Genomic DNA, 16,668 nt, shown 5'->3' with positions numbered 1-16,668 from the left:
GTGGTTGCCTCTCATGTGGCCACCAGTAAGGCCCTGGCCTGCCACCCAGACATGTGCCTGACTGGGAATCAAACCAAGGCTGGCACTCAGTCCACTGAGACACACCAGCCGGGGCTTGTTATATTTTTCTAATACCAAGTAAAGTAAATATATTGCTATTAAATTAGAGGTCATCCTTTGACACCCACAGTCATCAAAGTGTACCTCTAGTGCTATGTGTCCACTGCTGTCGTGGGATAGGCCATGGTTTTAAACATCACTTCCAGTAACTTGCCAGTTCCTAACTTCTCCAAGTAGTTTGTTCATCTCTGAAATAGAGACCATCCTTCTCTTTTGGGACTATTAAAGGCTGGAGATAACATAGGTATGCTTAGAATAATATGGGATACAGAGTAGATACTCCGGTTTGCTTACATAGGGAGACAAAGGTTCCTGTAGGTGTATTTCCACCAGGCCTCTGACAGTAGCACTACAACTTCGGAGTTACTTCTGCATGGTTGTATCACAGACCCTAAAGGGCTAAAACATGTGTTTGGCTTTTTGTTTCCTTTCCGCCATACCTGTGCACAGATTTATCTGCAGTTACCTTGTTCTTCCAGCTGGTAACTATTGGTTGCCCCAGCTTCCCCTCAGACATCTGGTTTGATTCAAAGCACAGATGCATCTCTAGTCCTGAGTGTGGTCAGGATACCAGCAACACCCCTGCTTGACTGTTGGTCATTTTCAGTGCCCTTAGAACTTGAGCCTTCAGTTCCTTTGCTGAGGCAAGTGCCTGTAAGACCCTGGTAGTTTCCCAGTCATGTATATGTCTCACACTTGTGCACTAGACAGAGCACACTGCAATCTGAATTCACCTAAAGTCTGTGTGTCAGGATAATAAAGCACTTGGAAGTGATGATCTGGCTGGTTTTTTTTCCTCAGGATTTTTCTGTTACACTTGTCAGATTTCTTGAAAGACTTTTATATTGATAGCCATTGTAAAAGAAAACAGAATTGGCATTTCTTGGGCCCCTGCCATAGCCAGCCACTGTGTTAGGCAATTCCATAGCTTTTCCTTGTTCTGCCCACGGCACAGAGAAGTAATTGACATAAGTGCCGTGGTCTGTGACTGTGAGAGGACCTGCTGAACTTCAGCTTGAAGCCCTTGTGTCAGGAGGTTTCTCTGGACTGTTATACACAAAGCATGGGAAACTTGTATGTGAAGCTCATGTAGAAACAAACCATGTTTGCTTTGTTTTTAAAGGAATTAATGCACTGAATTTTATCACCTAGCTAAGTATGCTATAAAACAGTCGGGATTTCTGATGGGTTTTACTGTTAGGTATATCTGATGACTTTTCGGGAGTGTTTCACTTCTACAGCATTGGTTTGCCTTTGACTTTTAACTCTCAGGCATCACAATTTTGTTTGAGAGTAGTATCCTAGGTAATTTTGAGGGGAGCATTTCCTCAAGCCATTGAGATTTGCTTCCCTGCAGTTGTCATCAGTTTGGCTCAGATAAACTCATAAAAATTCTCTCTAAAAATTTTTGAAGGTTAATTTAGAATTCTGAAATAATACTTGAATCCCTGTGACTATCCTTCTCGAGTTAGAAGAGTGCCATAAAAAGGTACATTCCAATGATTGTACATTGATCGATGTTCCCAGTGGATCAGTGTTCTCTGCTGCACAGTGCGTACTAATGTGAAAGTGTCCTGAGCTATCACCTGAGTATTTTTACTTTTTTTTTAACAGATCGAAGTGGACCTTGGTAAAAAGTGCTGGTATCACTCTATATTTGCCTGTCCCATTCTTCGTCAGCAAACTACAGATAACAATCCACCCATGAAATTGGTCTGTGGTCATATTATATCAAGAGATGCCCTGAACAAAATGTTTAATGGTAGCAAGTAAGTGTCTGCCTTTTTAAATATTAGTAAAAAATTTTCTTTTATAACTTAGTGGGAGGATGAAATGTAATGAGAATAAATAAATGTTGCTAGAATGTAGAAGTACATTTCATAACTATTCATTTAGCATAGTGGGTGGTACCTGATTTTTAAATTTTTTTGGTCAGTTTTAAAAATTCGTCTATGAATTTACAAGCATGATCTTTAACTCTTCTTGGGTAGGCAACGCAATGTCATTGCCCCCACCCACCCTGCCTTTTGTATGCAGATGGTAACACGTAGCATACTACAGACTGGTCACATAGTGATACATCTTGGAGCTCTTTTATATGCTACAGAAAGAGAGCCCTCATTCTCTTTTTAAAGCTGCACATTATTTTACTATGTGGAAATGGTGATTATTAAACTAATCCCTTATTGGTGAGCATTTAACATCTATTACTATAAGGTAAATTACATTATCAGTATGTGATATTGCTGATTCAAAGGGTATAATTATATATATATTTATATATTTTATTTATATGTTATATAAATGTATAGATTAATATATTTATAATTGAAATTGCTGATTCAAAGGGTATAAATACTTATAATTTGTATAGATTAGAGCTCAATAGTCTCAAAAGCCTATTTTTAGCTTAGGCAGCTAGAACATTGTTTGCTGGAGTCCATTTCAAACCATTATGGTAGAGTCTTCCCTTTAAGAGGAGGCCCTGGCATGTGACAGAGGTGTCCGTGCCCTCTCCAAGCCGTGCAGCCATGCTGGTTTTGTGTGCCCCGCCACAAGGCACCTCAGCTGCTCTTGGTGGGCTGTGTATTTGGCAGGCTCGGCAGCTGGCATCTGATTTGCTGTGCTTGATGGGTTGTGTGGTCCGTAGGTTTGAAACTCATTTGAAGACAGGCGCAACCTAAACGTTGGATAAAAAAAATTGGATTTACTTATGAAAACTCCAAAATTGGATTTACTTATGAAACCAATTTTCAGACGAGTTGTCTTTGTTTTGTTTACCCACTGGTTTTTGCTGATATCTCCTGAAGAAGAGCCTTTCGGTTTAGGGTCTGGCTTACATGATTTGTGTTTGTGACCCTTCAGAGCTTGGCTGTTACATGGAGGGAAAGCACAGTTTACCCTCAGAGCACACATTGTGTGTGTTTGTGAGTAACTCTGTGTGTACATAATTGTTAAAGGTACTTTATAAGTGTATGAAACGGAATGCTCAGTACTGATCTTGTTCCTTGACTCGGTGTTTTTTTTCTTCTTCTTGTGTTTAGATTAAAATGTCCATATTGTCCAATGGAACAAAGTCCAGGAGACGCCAAACAGATATTTTTCTGAAGAAATAATTTTAGTTTGCAATTTGTAAGTGAAACTGAGTTGTGGGTGCATTTCAGAAGAGAATGTTCCATTTAATGCAGCTAACCAAGGACTCCCGTGTTTATATAAGCTAATGCTCCAGAGACGTTGCCAACACGTTAGTGTACACACTGAGGGAGTGTTCCAGATAAATATGGTCATAGGGCTCTATTATATTCTTGATCTTCATTTCTGATCAAGTAAATACACCAGCAGTTGTCATTCAGTGCAGGTTTTTGTACTTAATTATATGGTAATTTTTTTACTTTTTAAGAGCAGAAATGGAAATTGACCCCCCTGCCATGTGATTAGTATTTTTCCTGCTTTTACTTTTGTCATTTTCTTGATAATTGTGAGCTCTGAGAATGTTTGTGAAAAGGTTTTATTTCCTGTTATATGTACATAATTAAATGAAAATTCTTCAGAAAAAGTTTGAAAAATCGAATTGTGGTTATAAAACTTTTTTTAAAAATTTTTTTGCTTAATCTATCACTGAAGAAAGCTGTGATAGATTCTGAGTTTGCTTTTTGATCTTTTTCTCTGCTCCAGTTCTCACTGAAAAGTCAGCAGACCTGCATTTGAGCTTTGCTGGTGGCCTGGCTGCCTATTTTTAAAATTCCATCATGAATTTAGCAGGTTGGTGTGAGAAGTCTTCCGCTGGAATAGAGTGGAAGAAGCGCTATTGTTTCTTTGCTTTTATTGCCAAGAGGTGCTTATTTTAAAAGTGTGTTCAATAAAATGAAATTCTGAAGTTAGAAGTGTTCTTAAGTTGATATTTGCTCTCTTGGTCTTAGTAGCCCTGTTCGCTGAAATTTGCCTTTAAGACTTGGCTGTCTATTGCATTTGTATATCTTTGCAGACACAGTATTGTGTGTGTGTGTGCACCAGCATCAAACATTGTGCATCTGGAAGGGAAGAAGCATGTTCCAGTTCTAAAATGCAGTAATCAGTCATTACTTTAAATCCTTACAGTTAGAATCTAGCGAATTTTCTGTAGCACAGAATATGTTTCTTGCTGTTTCTGTATTTGAGTAATATAATGTCCAGTGCCTCTGCTGCGGCTTGTGTCAGCTTGTGGACTCTTGAGTCTCTATGTTATTCTTACAGAGGCACAATGATCTTTTCTCTCGTGAGGCATCTTCATGTAATGCACTATCCAGAAACAGCCATGTGTAAGAGTCTTTCTCTGTATGAAGAACTACGTGGAAAAGACTTGTGGACGTAATTTTGACTTAAAACCCTTTAAGTACATCATTGTAAGAGGAATGTTATATGGAGATCACCAAGTATTTTGCAACATTATTTCATCTGACATGGAACTGAAACATCAATATAGGAAAACTTTATGAGAAAATGAAAAAAGAAGAAAACAAAAGCAAAGAGAATCATGACACTTCACATTTTAAACTACAGATTGACTTACTTTGGGGGAGGGGGAGAGAACAGATTTGGTGCTAAGTTAGTTGGAAAGTGGCAGCACATGCTGTGGTGTACCAGCCTGGATGGTTTATCCTGAAGTGCTTGCCTGGCAGAGTCATCTTTTGTTTGTAAAGTAGAGGGTACTGCAGAAAGCCCTGCTTGACTGATGTGTATGGCTAGGCTTAGGTTGAAGGGCTACTGTGTGCTGCGTAGGTGAGCCAGGAATCAGGGTCAGCCTGCTCAGAGTGCTTGCTTTGTTTGACCTCTTAGCCCCGCAGTGACTTTTGCTCCATGTTTCTGCTTTCCTGTTACAACCCTCTCTAAAGTTCCCCCTCTCTCCACTAAAGCAGTGAAGGAAGAAAACAGAGAGAAGCTCCTTGGACTCCAAAAGAGAAGGTAGAATATTCAAGGCAATACTCTGGTTGAGGATGTGAAACTGGTTTATTATATATTTTTTCCTTTGAATTAAAACCCAGGGTTTCTTTTTGTTTTTTTAAGCTTTTTCTCACTAGACCAGATTTAGTGCTATTCACAACTTATTCTCACCTACCACCAGAAACACCTACATGGCATTTAGGCTTCACGTGGGGTTTGAACAATACAGACATTGTGCTAGAGGCTGGTGGTAAATATTTTTGGCAGACGACACATAGTTGTGTCAGGCCACTTTCAAGGACAAAGGCTAGAGCTCTGATTTGCCCCTCTCCCAGTGCTGGGATTCCTGCTGACAGTTTCCTGTGCCAGGTCCTCATAGTCCTCCTACTGGCCAGGGTTAGGGCCAAATATTTGAAACTCTTGACAAGATGACTTAACGTGAAAATTATGTCTTGTGACCTTTAAGTAAATGCATGGACTAAAATTCATTGGTGACTTAAATGTGAAGAGTAGGTGGATTTGAAGAGGCCAGGCCTTAACCAAAGATACTAAGATAGAACATGCTGTCCCTGCTGCTCTAAAAACGCCCTCACCAGTGGTGTCAGGCCCATGGGCTGTGGATGTCAGCGCTGCGGGTGGGCGCGCTTTGGTTCGTCACGCTCTGTGTTACACCTGCAAGAGGTCATGGTAGAACCAAGGTTTTTTACAGTCAGACTAATTAAAATAATGTACATTGAAAACAATTTCAGAGTGGTTTCTTAAATTCCTTTAGGAACCACTTCCATTTGTCTCTCCTGGACTATGCTAAACCAATAAAACCTTATTAGATCCTTAGATTCTGATTTAGCCAGAGCATCTGTGCTTTCAAGTACAGTCTGAAGTGCCGTGGCTGAAGTTGTCTTTAGATCTTTTTTTCTCTGTGGTGTGATCATCACAGATGCCATTTCTGTTGTTTTAGTGGTGATTATGTGAGCCTTCTAATACATAAATGAACGGGTATTGGTGCCTCTTGATTTTAAAATTTTGAAGAAAAGAGCCACCTCATATTCATAGAATGTGTGAGTATTTTATGAGTGTATGAGCATCTAATTGAAAATAAGAAAGTTATAAAGTAAATCTTTTGCTTTGATTTTTCTGTAGCAGCTGTGTGTACAGAGACACTAAAACCCACACCAAATTATGTGGGGATGAGGATCCTGTTTCCGTCTCCAGGCAGTTCCACAGGTTATGCAGTTACGTTCCGTGCTCTTCATGCTGTGAGCTATTGCCACCTCAGTGATTTCAGCCGTTGGAACACTAGATCCTGCAAAGACCAACAACTCTTGGTCATCTGCACAAGACAAACTGCTCGTAGACATTAGCCCTCTGGTTTTCCGGTTCAATTTCTGATTAAGTGGCCTGCCAGTCACACTGGTTAGTCTGCGTAGTCAGAAGACTCAGGTTATTTTCAGGGAAGGCATGGAGGTATGGTTTGGTTGATTTCATCACTCGGCTGTATAAGGTGAAGACACAAACCAAATACCTGTCATTACTTAACATACATTACCTTCGCTAACACTAGAACGTTCTGGTCTCAAGGGAATGTTCGCAAGGACTAATGTGTACCTGCCCAGCTGTGGTCAGTTTACCATAAGCAGGTACAGACTTCATGGACTGTTTATTAAGCTATAATTGATTACATACCAAAAATAAAATGACAAATGTATTTTAATAGATGAGGCATCCAGTTTTAGGGTGAGTTTTCCACTGTTGATTTTACTTTAAGACATAGGGAGAGAAAACAAAGTTTTGTTTTCCAGACATTTCCCTCTGCAGGTTTAAACTGCAGTAAGTGTATGTTTCATTACTTCCATAGAGACAAGCAGCTGGGATTGATGTACAGCACGTGCTTTGTTTCCCCTTATGGCTGAGGACCTGCACTCTCATTTTAGCAGTCATTTAACCTTCTGCATCAAGGCAGGTGTGGGGTTCACTAGGGTTTAGTGCCTGATCTTTTCTTTTGGGAAGGGGAGGGAGCGAATGTACTGGAGATGGGAGGGAAGCAGGAGAAAAAAATAGGAGTGTGAGTGAGTGTGCATGTCTCTGAATTCACCATTACCCCCACGTGTGTCTAGCAAGGAACAAGTAATTAATGTATTTTGCTCATGACTGCAGTGTGCATGTTTCCCCCTCTGTGTTCTCTAAACTTACACTAAAAGGATTCATCCATCTTGTTCAGATGGCTCAGGATTATTTTTCTTTTGCTTACCCTGTGCTCTTGGGTTCTATAGTATTTCTATAATTATGTAACAAGAATAGTGTTGCACTGTAATCTATTATATAGAGCTATATGTATGGAGAATTTTGATCAGTTTTTTAAGCAATGTATCCTGTTTGCAAAGGCACAATAAAATTGCATATTATAGACAATAGGCAATAAAGCTAACAATAAACCTTATTTAACACAAACCATATTCATATTCTTGGTTCATTTGGTCTCTGGAAAAAGTCTAGCATATTTAGTAGTTACAGGGATATTATTTTAACTTAAAAAGTTCTGGTATATTTAATTTATGAATTTCAGACTAATAATAGTTTTGGGAACTATAAGAAATGCTTTGTTAATGTATTTCTTTGTCAGATACATGGCTTCTCCTGTATATATTTTTTAAAATTAAAGAAATGTACATTTAAAAAATTTTATGGAACCAGTTTGTATAAATGTGACGGACGTATGAGCGAGGGGGAACGGAGGTGCCAGCTATGAGAAGAGAATGTTGCTGAATGCCTTTGCTAAGGGTCTACACATTCAGAATTTAAGAAATGTGCCTGTGCCACTAGCAGTGTGAGGAGAAGAGGTGGCTAAGCTCAGTCCCTGTTTCTAAAGCAGTGGTTCCATGCTGGTGCACCTCTCCACACCACGCCCCTCTTTTTACTTGGAGAGCAAATAAAACCCTTCCTCTCTACACTTTCTTCTGTATGAGTTCTTTTACCAGTTCTTTCAGCCCTGTCACTAGCCACCCTGATATTTTGGTGGCCCATATGGGGACATTCTCTGTCTCCCTGTCCTCCTGCCTCCTGAGACTTGCAACTAACTAGGGGAGCAGCGGGCAGCGGAAGCTGACCCGAGCTGACCCCCTCACCCTGTCTCTGTGAGGTTTGGAGAGAGGATTCTGACCCTCCTGTGACTCTCTGCGGACAGCCTCCTCCTCACCTGCCTCACAGCCAGTGACCATGTGGAGACACCTGCTTGTCTACTGTGGAATAAATCCATCAAGATACGTTTGTCAGTGCCAAGGTAGAAGCTGGTCCTCAGGGCTGGAAATTTCTGGAAAGAAAGAATAGAAGGGGACTTAACCAACGGCTCCCTACAGCCACAAGCAGAAGATAACATTGGGACAAACTGCAGCCTCCTGCAGCCCACAGGGGCCACACGACCACAAACCCTCCACCTTTTTAATCCAATTATAATGCAATAAAAGCTCAATGCCAGTGTGTCTCTCCACACCATGCCCCTCATTCTCATTTGGAGAATGAATAAAAGCTTCACACACAAAAAAAGTAGTTACCTTAGTGTGTCGTCTGATGCCCACCCACCTCATGGACAGCCAGGACTCTGCCCTACTGTGACCAATGTGAAAGCTCTACCCAGACTGTTGGTGGAGGGTGGCTGACACTCGGCATTGTCAGGGAGGCGCTGAGGCTGAGTTGTCTCCTACTCAGTGACAAGTTAAAGTAATAGAAACAATGTATTGGTGCCACTTTTGTATATTTTTCTAGGGAAGATACATTCTTATCAGATTTTAGATAAAACCTAAACAGTTGGGGGTCCTACCCAACCACATTTGATAACCCATCCTCTTGATGACTAAGTCATCAAGAAAGGTTAAATTTAATGTATTTTGAGAAAAATTAGTGCACAGTTACTTTAAAAATCAGTGTACAGTGGAACCTGGGTTATCGACCTTGGTTTGTTCTGGAAGGCTGTTTGAAAAGTGGTTTGTTCAAAAACTGAATCTTCTTTGTCACCTGAGAGACGCGTGATGGCTCACATAGTTATCAGCATGAAAGGGTTGGGTCGAGAACCGATGTTTGGCAACTGGGACATTTCTGTGAACAACTTGATCAAGAACCAAATTCTTCGAGGTGGGAGACATTTGAGAACTGGTTTGACTGTGTTTCTTTGAGCATCGAGGTAATTGAGGGAGTTACATTTGCCGCAAGGCAAAATGTATTTTCTACCTTCCCACCAGAATGGGGAAGGATGAAGCACCAGAGGTGTAAAAGTGGGATGTTGTAATGGCAAAAGGAAGACTGGAAACACACCTGAGATAATACAACCTGTGAGCCCCTCACTCCCAGTGGAGATGCTTGATGTAAACATTCCAGCAGACAGAAATATCACTTTCCAGATGACATCCTTTCCTAACTTTTTTTCTGGCACGCTTTAAGAAATAATTTCATTGTCATAACCCTGTATGAAGATAAAGTTATGTTTCTGAAACAAGTTGTACAAAACTATGTAATCCTTATAATGTGTGATGCACTCTGATATATTCAGTCTCTCCTATTTAATGCTCTTCAAAACAATGGGTTGCATGACCCATTACTGGGTAAAGATCTGCAGTTTAAACAACCTTGCATTAGGGGACAACGATGCCGTGATCCATTCACAAAGCTGCTTGGAAATCTCTGTCAATACATGTATGATAGGAAGCATTGTTTTCCTTTTTCCAAAAAGTTGTTTTTTATCCTCTTGTTATTTTATTTTGTATTTAAGCCCATATATTATGTAAAACATAATAGGAAAATGAACAAATTTATAAAATGAGGTGTCTGGGTGACAAAACACAAGAGCTTTGCCTTTGTGTTTACAGATTGCTTGGTGTATTGTTGGCCTTGCCCTTCAGATGTCAAGTAAAGATCTAGCTTGAAACAAAGCTGATGTGCTGTGAGGTTACAGTTTGATGTTGGGCCAGGAAATGATAGATTTTCTGAATCTTTAAATATTGGCTAAAACAAATGCTGATATAGCAAAATGCAGGCTCTTATCATTAGACAGCAAGAGGGAAACTTGAATGAATGCAACTTACCTCCAGGTCCTCTGAAAGGAGGTGACAATTAAATACTGTGTTTTGCCCATGTTCTCCCCAAAGTATTACTCCAGTAAGCATGCAGGAGGATGCTGCAAGCAGCAGTATAATAAGATCCAGTCTTGAGGTAGGTTCAAGGCCAGAGTACGAGAGTGGTTGGGGAAATCCTTGAGCCAATAACTCTTTCCAGAATGCCCTTTGGTGCTGGCAGATGAATGACTTTTTTTTTTCCTGATTCAAAAGGACATTGCCTATTCCAACCTTGCTAAAAAAATTAAGCATTTTTGCACCTGCTATTAAGAACAACTAGGATACAGGATAGGCTGGCATGAGATTATTTAGCAAGCACATGCTAGCTATCCCAGCTTGAAATCTACCAAACTGTAAAATCAAGGAGGAAATAGTTGAGATGAAGTGTTATTTCTTAAGGGAACAAGGTCCCCCAAAAGAGGGATTAGGCACTCACTTAACTCTATATGGAGAACTTTCTACTGAGGCTAGGTATAAGATGAGGAAAAGCATTTCCAAAGATGGGCCGGGCCATGTGGAGGTCAAAAGGAGAGGAAAAAGGCGTTTAGAAAGAAATTTCTTGTGGGTCTGACTAGGTAAATGAATCTAAGGCAACTGCACCAAGGATATGCTACCTATTTCACCAGCAGGAAGCTGGTGAAAATATCTCGAGACATTTTAAACCCAGAAAAATGTATGAAAAACGTGTTAACCAAGCAAATGAAAATCAAACCTTCAAGGATAAAATCTCTTCAGATTTGAAATCCAAGATTAATTCACTCTTCATTAATTTTATGCATTAGAAAAAAATTAAAAGTAACAAATGTAAAGATTTGTTTTATTTCTGCTGGGAGAAGGAGGAGGATAAATAGAACTGTTTGCCAATTTGTTCTCCACTGTATACACTCATACCCACACACACTCATAAACATACACACACCAAAAATATCCCAAACAAAAAAACAAGAATCAAGAATCAAAACACCCTTAAGCTGCACCAGTACTTCTTATTTTGACTGAAAGAGTAGATCCTGGGACTAAGTACAAAATCAAATGACCAAAAAATGCTGAACAAAGAGCATTGTTAATATACAAAATATTTATATTACTCAACTAGTAACGGTTGATACTCTCTGTGTCTGTAAAACTTTGGAACCACATAGCTGATGTTAAATCTAGTCCATGCCAGCTGCCAAAAACCAGAAAAAATTTTTAGTTAGCTTCATACTTTGATGCCTCATCCAAATTTTCTATGAGATCTGGAACATTTCCTCCTTCTCATCAATGTCTTGTGGTTTTGGTGCTTTGCTATTCAGCACTTGCTGAGGAAACTGTCCAGCTAACTTCTTAAGACGTGTTAAGCTGTCAGCACCAAACTGACTTAATATTCCAGGAAGCATTTCTGGGATTGGTCTGACTTCTGCATGACGGGTAATTGCAAAGGCATTGGCAGAAAGGGAAGCTTGGACTTTGGGATTGTTAGAATGAATAACTTCCATCATCTTTAATCGTGTTTACTTCTTCCATACCAGCTATGTTATTCACAGCCAGTTTTTTAGAGAACTCTGAAGTTTTTTGTCATCAGCTGTGGCTGTTCTATGCACCTGCTTTCTGTGAGCTGTACCCTTGCCCCCTAGCCGGACCTGATCCTGAACTTTGGCTAACTTTTCTTGATTCATGCTCTTGGGAAATCTGAAGCAGGGAGCGTCCTCAAATGCCAGCATGCAGCAAGAGCAAGATGCTTCCAAAAAAGCTTTTCTTGCAATGGGATGTTTCTTACACTCTTGAGTCTTTTCTATGTTAGTAAATATATCCAAACACTAGAAATATTCTTGCCTATGCAAGAGTGCCTGTGTATCAAGGATTCTTCAGTTTTAGCTATGCCTCCGCACAGCTTGGGAAAGGAAAAGTGCTTCAAGCTCAATATTGGCTTGTACAATAGAATCCATTAGTTTAATCATTTAAACAGGTGTGTGTATGTCAAGTGCAGAAAGTATTTAGCATGTGGTATGGCACCTCCGTGATGTGATGCGGTTTTTTAAGTGCCATGCATTGAGGAAAGAGGGGCCCTGGCCTCCTGAATCATGAACTACTAATAGATACAGAAGCGTGGAGGGCCAGGACCCGGTAGTGAGTAACTCCATCAGTGACTTAACTACTGGGATATAATGGGAGGGAAGAGAAGAGAAGGTGCAGTAAGTTGTATATTTTTAAGGCCTACTGTGGCTACAGGGGTATGAAAGGTAGTTGGGAGAGGGGACAAGGTTAGAGCCAGGTAGGCCAGTACAGTAGGCAGTTAAGATGAGTTGTTAGTATTTGTTGAGCATTGTAGTTCTGGGGGTAAAGTGGTGAACAACACAGACTTAGCTTCTACTCAGTGAAGATCAGGATAATGCCAGAGTGAGAAATGTAAGGAGAATATAGCAAGTTCATATTCTGAACCCTTGTGCAATTTGGAGGAGCATCAGGGTGTTCTTATCTCTCAAGTGATAGGCTTTCTTGCTCTAGTCTTCTAAAATATTTTCCTCTTTCTATGGTCTACATTTTCTAGGATGGCATATTTCTAACTTCAGCATCCTCTTCTTACACATACTGGTCTCCTGCTCTATGTGGCTTGTGTGACTTGCCAGTTTCCAGTTGGGGTTGGAGTTTCTACTCCATTGGAAGATGACATTCAGTCACCGTGCAAGGGCTGCCATTCAAATAAAGGAGTTTGGTGTCATTTTGCCTCTAAAGCAAAAATGTTCTTTAGAAGGAAACATTATTTATCAACACTCTAGACTAATTATTTCTAGAGCTTTCCCCTTCTGAACAGATTAGAAATGCATTTTTGGTTTCCTTTCATTCTTAAGCACTGGTTGCTTTCAGTTATTGTACATAAGTAAGCTAGTCAGCCCTGAAGAGGAATTTCATGGGAAATGACTAAATTGTGGACGTGTTGAGAGGTAGTTCAGTAAAGTTGGGCTGAGGGCCCTTGCCTCTGCTAGTGTGTACCAGTTAGCAGCGAGTGTGGAGTAGGCAGTCTAGGGTCTGTGTGCTGATTTCATGCCATCAGGAGCCCACGTTCCCAAACTTCTGCCTCACGGCCTTCTTAACATGTAGTCTCAGTCTCACCTCCATCTAATCAAAACTGTGTTCCCAGAATGGAGGAGGAGGGGGTGGGGTAAGAATAGCCTAGCCAAGTTAGCCCCTGTAAGAGACTTTCCAAGAAGCACCGCCCAGCAATATAAAGCCACGCTTGGCTGCAAGGAAGTCTGGGAAATACAGTCTCTTAGCTGACATGTTGCCACCTGTAATAAAATGAATGTTCTGTAAGTAAGAAGGGGAGAATGAAGTTAGCAAAGCAACTTGCATTCTTTGCCACACTTAACTGTGCATCTCAGCCAGGAAACAATGAAATTTCATTCACATAATGCAACTAAGCCATCAGCACCAGTTATCAGTGCAGCTTTTCACCTGCCCTGTGATGTTTGAGCTTGTGAGCTCACTGACATATTTCCAGCCGCATTTCTTAGACTCTGGTGGTGTTCGTGTTAGAAGGAGAAGACTCGGCGTGACTTTGGACAGGGGCCCTGCTCTACTCTCCCTCTGGAATGACGCCTTCCCATTCGATTTGATTTCACAGCAGGTGGTGACCTTTGTTTTCTATCTGGGCTGCATAGGGAAAAGGTTTCTTTGGTTTTGAGGTGCATATAGGTTTTTAGAGCATTTTAAAATGTTTTATTCACCTAATTTAAAAACTAAAAACAGACTATAAAAAGCTCAATGTAGCAGAGCTATATTGATGATAGTAATATAGAATTGGACCCGTGGGCCAGATACTATACCTGACAAACTCAGGGGAGGCCCACATGGCGGGCCTTATAAACCCAGAGACCAAAAAAACCCCACACAGGTGGTCTGAACATAAATTTCTTAACTGAAAACAGATTGTGATGGGAAGTCATATGCTAGGCCTGTTGCTTTATTGACAAAGGTCAACCTTTACCTTTGAAGTTGTCTATTGTCTGTGTACATGTAAGATACCATACCTTGGAAATGTCAGAGTAATCTTTTCCAGAACCCTTGAAGTTACAACCACCAGCATCAGAGCCTGAGACCACATTGTTATCTTGTCCACATACCATCTCTCTGGGCTGTAAATGGCAATGATTCCCTGTCCTGGACCCACCAATGAGAAAGAAGGATGTGTCTCTCTGTTCGGCTTTTCATCCAATCCTAGAGTATTTCCCTGCTTTGCTTTCTCCTGCTCGCCAGTGAATTTAATGGAACCTCCCTTGTTTCCTCCTTTGAGTCTAATGTATAAAGTAAGCTCATAACTGCCATGTTTTGGAGCATTTTCTCAATCCATTGAGATGTTGCTTTCTAGCAATTGTCTTCAGTTTTGCCCTCGTCTAAGACTTCTTAGTCCGGAAGTTCGTTCATCAGCAGGATTAGACTTGAGCACTGGCTGGTGTGGCTCAGTGCATGGCGCGCCAGCCACCAACCAAAAGGTCACCGTTTCCATCCCAGTCAGGGCGCATGCCTGGTTTTCGGCCAGATCCCCATTTGAGGGTGTGTGAGAGATCACCAATTAATGTCTTTCTCCCTCTCTTTCTCTCCCCACTCCCCCCCCAAGTCTAAAATAAATAAATAAATCTCTTAAATAGAAAAGAAAAAGGGTTAGACCTGAGTTCAAATCCTGAAGCCACCAGATTCTAGTGTTATGTTGGGCAAGTGATAGAAATTTTTTATGCCTTAGTTTCCTGGTCTGTGAAGTAGAGTAATAGTTCCTACCTCATAATTTTTTCCAAGATTATGATAAATTGTATTTATTTTTTAGAGAAGGGGGAAGGGAAGGAGAAAGAGAGGGAGAGAAACATCAATGTGTGGTTGCCACTCATGTGCCCCCAACTGGGGACCCAGGCACATGCCCTGACTGGGAATTGAACCGGTGACCCTTTGGTTCACAGGCCCACACTCAGTCCACTGATTTACACCAGCCAGGGCCCTATTTCATAATTTTGACAAGGCCTAAATGAGATACCTGGCCTGTGGTGAATGCTAAGTAGCAGGTAGCTATTATTAAGTCATTAAAACATAAGACATCACATCTGAAGCTCACAACTAAGGGAGAGCAGAAAATACGAATGTAACTGGTGTGCAAAGGTAAGACATGCCTAAAGGAATGGGGCCTGAGATGGCAGAATGGTGGGACAGTGCTTTTCCTGCCAGCCTTCTCCAACTGCTCAGAGCGGTAGAACTCTCTCGTGCCACACACAGGCACAGCCTGCAACAGCCCAGTGGGGGGTGGCCGTCAGGAGGCCAGGCTGAGGGGAGCTTCAGATGACCTGGCACAGAGGTTGTGCCTCTCTGGGGCTGGGCTCTTGTGAGACACGCGAAGGGTTGTCCTCCCACGCATCGGGACACTGAGGTCGCTGGGTATACACAGTAGCGTGTATTCACTGAGACCAATTACCAGGAACACCTTTTCAGAAAAAGGAAGTATTAGGCACAGGTGGCTGCATTCAGTGAAATTGGTATGACACTCGTTTTGAAAAATTCAGTGCAAATGAATTTATTCAGCATTATTTGTTACTATGTTTTAGGATCTGTGCTAAGTAAGCACTTTGATAAAATGCATATAAGCCTGCCAGTGTGGTTCAGTTGGTTAGAGGATAGTCTTGTAAACCACAAATGTCACGGTTTGATTCCCAGTCAGGGCACGTACCTGGGTTGCAGATTCAGTTCCCAGTGTGGATCGATGTTTCTCTCTCACACTGAGTTTCCTCTCTCCTTCTTTCTCCCTCCCATCCCCCCTCTAAAATCAATAAGCATGACCTCAGGTGAAGATAAAGAAAAAACATATAAAGCTCATATATTCTTCCCACCAACCCATAGCAGTTGGGACTATTATTATCCCCATTTTACAAATGGGGACACTGAGGTATCAAGACATTAGGTCACTTGCCAGAGAGCACAGTTAATAAATGGAGCCTGGATGCTGCTCTCAGAGTCTCTACATTCCACCTAATACAACCGGGGCCTCCTTTGGTTCCCTTTGGCCGAGAAACACCGCTTTTAGGAGCAGGTTTAGTGGCACCCGTCCCAGGTGGTCATGAAATCATGTGCTGGGAAGGATTTGCGCACAGGCAGAGGGGGGCGGGGAGGGGCAGCTTCTTGCTGGAAGGAAAGGGAGACCTGTTTCTGACCCACCCATTGGAGAGTTGCAGGGGATTTCCAAGTGCAGGGTGGGCTCTCTCAAGGGCTGTTTAACAGCTGGAGGGAAAAAATGACAAGTTTATCTGTTTTACTTCTTCCACAAATAGGATATGTTTTTGTTAAACGAGTGAAGGTTTGTTAAATGAACCACAGTGAGGCTTGATTTCAAATGTCTGATACTAACTTTATAGCATGATAGAGAAGTCATTTCTTGACTTCCTGTTTTTCAGGTCCAAAAAATGCACCGTGGGCATTTTCCACATAGAAATATTGATAGAAACAATGCTTGAGGCTAGAAATAGGCAAGTGAAATATTAGTCTTGAACCTGAGGCTGCCGACTTTGCA

At 41.3% G+C, this 16,668-nt stretch overlaps 1 protein-coding gene and 1 pseudogene across 4 annotated transcripts in view; one reads left to right on the top strand and one right to left on the bottom strand.

Annotated features, from left to right (window-relative positions):
* RMND5A (required for meiotic nuclear division 5 homolog A) overlaps positions 1-7,491 on the top strand; it is a 69,130-nt gene extending 61,639 nt beyond the window's left edge. Inside the window, exons 8-10 of one of the 4 annotated variants that reach the window (XR_005065456.1) lie at positions 1,735-1,889; positions 3,165-5,061; positions 6,181-7,491. Coding sequence is in view for 3 of the 4 variants with exons in the window: in XM_037038943.1 (XP_036894838.1) it covers positions 1,735-1,889; positions 3,165-3,228 (219 nt within the window). In the remaining variant the exon portion in view is untranslated. Of the gene's footprint in view, positions 1-1,734; positions 1,890-3,164 lie in introns of all 4 variants that reach the window. The other 3 variants (XM_037038943.1, XM_037038936.1, XM_037038926.1) reach the window with 3 other exon arrangements.
* Positions 7,492-11,238: 3,747 nt separating this feature from the next.
* LOC118982012 (transcription factor BTF3 homolog 4-like) lies at positions 11,239-11,836 on the bottom strand (annotated as a pseudogene).
* Positions 11,837-16,668: the final 4,832 nt, after the last annotated feature.

This window comes from Sturnira hondurensis, unplaced genomic scaffold (genome assembly GCF_014824575.4).
Source record: "Sturnira hondurensis isolate 20B ecotype Veracruz unplaced genomic scaffold, ASM1482457v3 Scaffold0002039, whole genome shotgun sequence".
In the NCBI taxonomy this organism is placed as follows: Eukaryota; Metazoa; Chordata; class Mammalia; order Chiroptera; family Phyllostomidae; genus Sturnira; species Sturnira hondurensis.
This window is presented reverse-complemented; position numbering and strand designations above follow the sequence as displayed.